Source organism: Callospermophilus lateralis, chromosome 3 (genome assembly GCF_048772815.1).
Source record: "Callospermophilus lateralis isolate mCalLat2 chromosome 3, mCalLat2.hap1, whole genome shotgun sequence".
NCBI lineage: Eukaryota > Metazoa > Chordata > Mammalia > Rodentia > Sciuridae > Callospermophilus > Callospermophilus lateralis.
Genome location: NC_135307.1, coordinates 80,227,005 through 80,229,236, shown reverse-complemented (window position 1 = coordinate 80,229,236; position 2,232 = coordinate 80,227,005). Strand labels below are relative to the sequence as shown.

General features: G+C 37.5%; 1 protein-coding gene across 1 annotated transcript; it reads left to right on the top strand.

Moving 5' to 3' along the window:
* Nucleotides 1-1,031: 1,031 nt before the first annotated feature.
* On the top strand, nucleotides 1,032-1,970 carry LOC143393953 (olfactory receptor 4F3/4F16/4F29-like). Its single transcript, XM_076848447.1, has one exon. It carries the CDS (start codon nucleotides 1,032-1,034, stop codon nucleotides 1,968-1,970), a length of 939 nt encoding a protein of 312 aa, XP_076704562.1.
* The last annotated feature ends 262 nt before the right edge of the window (nucleotides 1,971-2,232 follow it).

Here is a 2,232-nt window from a genome sequence, read left to right as displayed (position 1 = left end):
TGTCAATGGATGAATAATGGAAGAAATCTTGTTTTGTGAATTTAAACCCCGTATTCTTTCTGTAACTAAAATTAAGTAATTACAAGTTAACATGATGAATCATCACAGAGATTTGTAAAATATATTTTCCATTTCACTGTGATGATTCTGCTAACTTTAAGCTTTTCAGAACATGGATCATGTACTCTAAGGTAGCCCTTCTCAAATTACTGTACCATAAGGGACCAGTCCTTTTCCCCATTAATTTGCAGTCCTTCACAGGTGGAGATTTTTGGAAAAATACAAAATCAGAAACATTGGTATCATTGTAAAGTTAATTTCTAGAGAAGTTTCTAAACATTTGTTTTCAATTTTTGTACCTAATGTGATGTAAAATGATAACAGTTCATAGGTACTTTTCAGTAGACCATATTTTTGTTGATTTAGGAACCTAAATATGGGTAAGTCATAATGCCTGCCTTCAGGAAGTTTATGGTCTCCTTGATGAGTTAGATTTGTACCAATTTTATTTTAATATAAGGGACAGTAAAATAAATACTAGTAATAATAAAGGGAGATTTCATCGATGTGGCAAATGTAAATTAATTGTGAAGATGACCACATCTTAGAGGTAGGGTTAGAAATAAAGGAAGAAAAGGAGTGTTTTCCAGATGTTTTATCGTCTTGAAAGTTGATGCAGTAGTGCTTAGTTACATGTGACTGGAGCTGACAAAAATAGGAAGAGTTTTTTTGGTTTGAGTTCTTATTACTTATGTTGGTCATCTTCTTTCTCACAAGGAACGTCACAAAGACTAGCTGGGAGGAATCAGGGTGTTATATTAAATAAAGACAGAACATAAGTGTCGAGAGATGATTTACATAACAGTGACCAATTTTATATTTCAGGGGCTATTAGCATGTGAAGTCAGTTTTAATGCTAAAGTATAAATAAACTTTTATACTTTGACTTCTCTCCTCCTAGTTTATTAATATACTTGTCATAATTTGCATTTTCTCCTGTTGTTCTTCAGGCAGCACCTCCAACAAAGCCAATGGATGGAGCAAATCACTCTGTGGTGTCGGAGTTTGTGTTCCTGGGACTCACCAACTCCTGGAGTATCCAACTACTCCTTTTTGGGTTCTCCTTCATGTTTTATGTGGCAAGCATGATGGGAAACTCCCTCATTGTGTTCACAGTGGCTTCTGAGCCTCACTTACACTCTCCCATGTACTTTCTGTTGGCCAACCTCTCCTTCATTGACCTGGGTTTTTCTTCTGTCATCTCCCCAAAGATGATTTATGACCTTTTCAGGAAGCACAAAGTCATCTCCTTTAGAGGCTGCATCACCCAGATCTTCTTCATCCATGTCATTGGTGGTGTGGAGATGGTGCTACTCATGGCCATGGCCTTTGACAGATATGTGGCCATATGTAAGCCTTTGCACTACCTGACCATCATGAGCCCAAGGATGTGCATCTTCTTTTTAGTGGCTGCCTGGGTGGTTGGCCTTATTCACTCAGTGGTTCAATTAGTTTTTGTAGTAAAATTGCCCTTCTGTGGCCCTAATGTGTTGGATAGTTTCTATTGTGACCTTCCTTGGTTCATCAGACTTGCCTGCACAGACACCTACCGACTGGAATTCATGGTCACAGTTAATGGTGGTTTCATCTCTGTGGGCTCCTTCTTCATACTGATAATTTCCTATATTGTCATCATTCTTACTGTTCAGAAACACTCTTCTGCTGGTTCTTCCAAGGCTCTGTCTACACTTTCAGCTCACATCACTGTGGTGGTCTTGTTCTTTGTTCCTTTGATATTTGTATATGCACGGCCGTCTCCCTCCACACACTTGGACAAGTTCCTGGCCTTCTTTGATGCAGTGCTGACTCCTTTTCTGAATCCTGTCATCTACACACTAAGGAATCAAGAAATGAAGGTGGCAATGAGGAGAATATGCAGACAGTTAGTGAGTTACAGGAAGATGTCTTAAGTGATTGGTGTGTTGTAAAGAATACTCATAGACTATTGAAGATCACTGTGATGGTCAAACTCAGATAAAAGCTTCTCTTTGTCCTATCTTGATTTGATTATCCATACTGTATTAAGTCCATTTTATCTTTCACTTAAGAGGGCCATTAATTTCTGAAAGAGGAGGAATTACATGCAAAATATTTAAAAACCAAAGATTATAATGATTTTGAGCCTAATTCCAAATGGATGATATTATATGAAGTAATTATTAGAAATACATA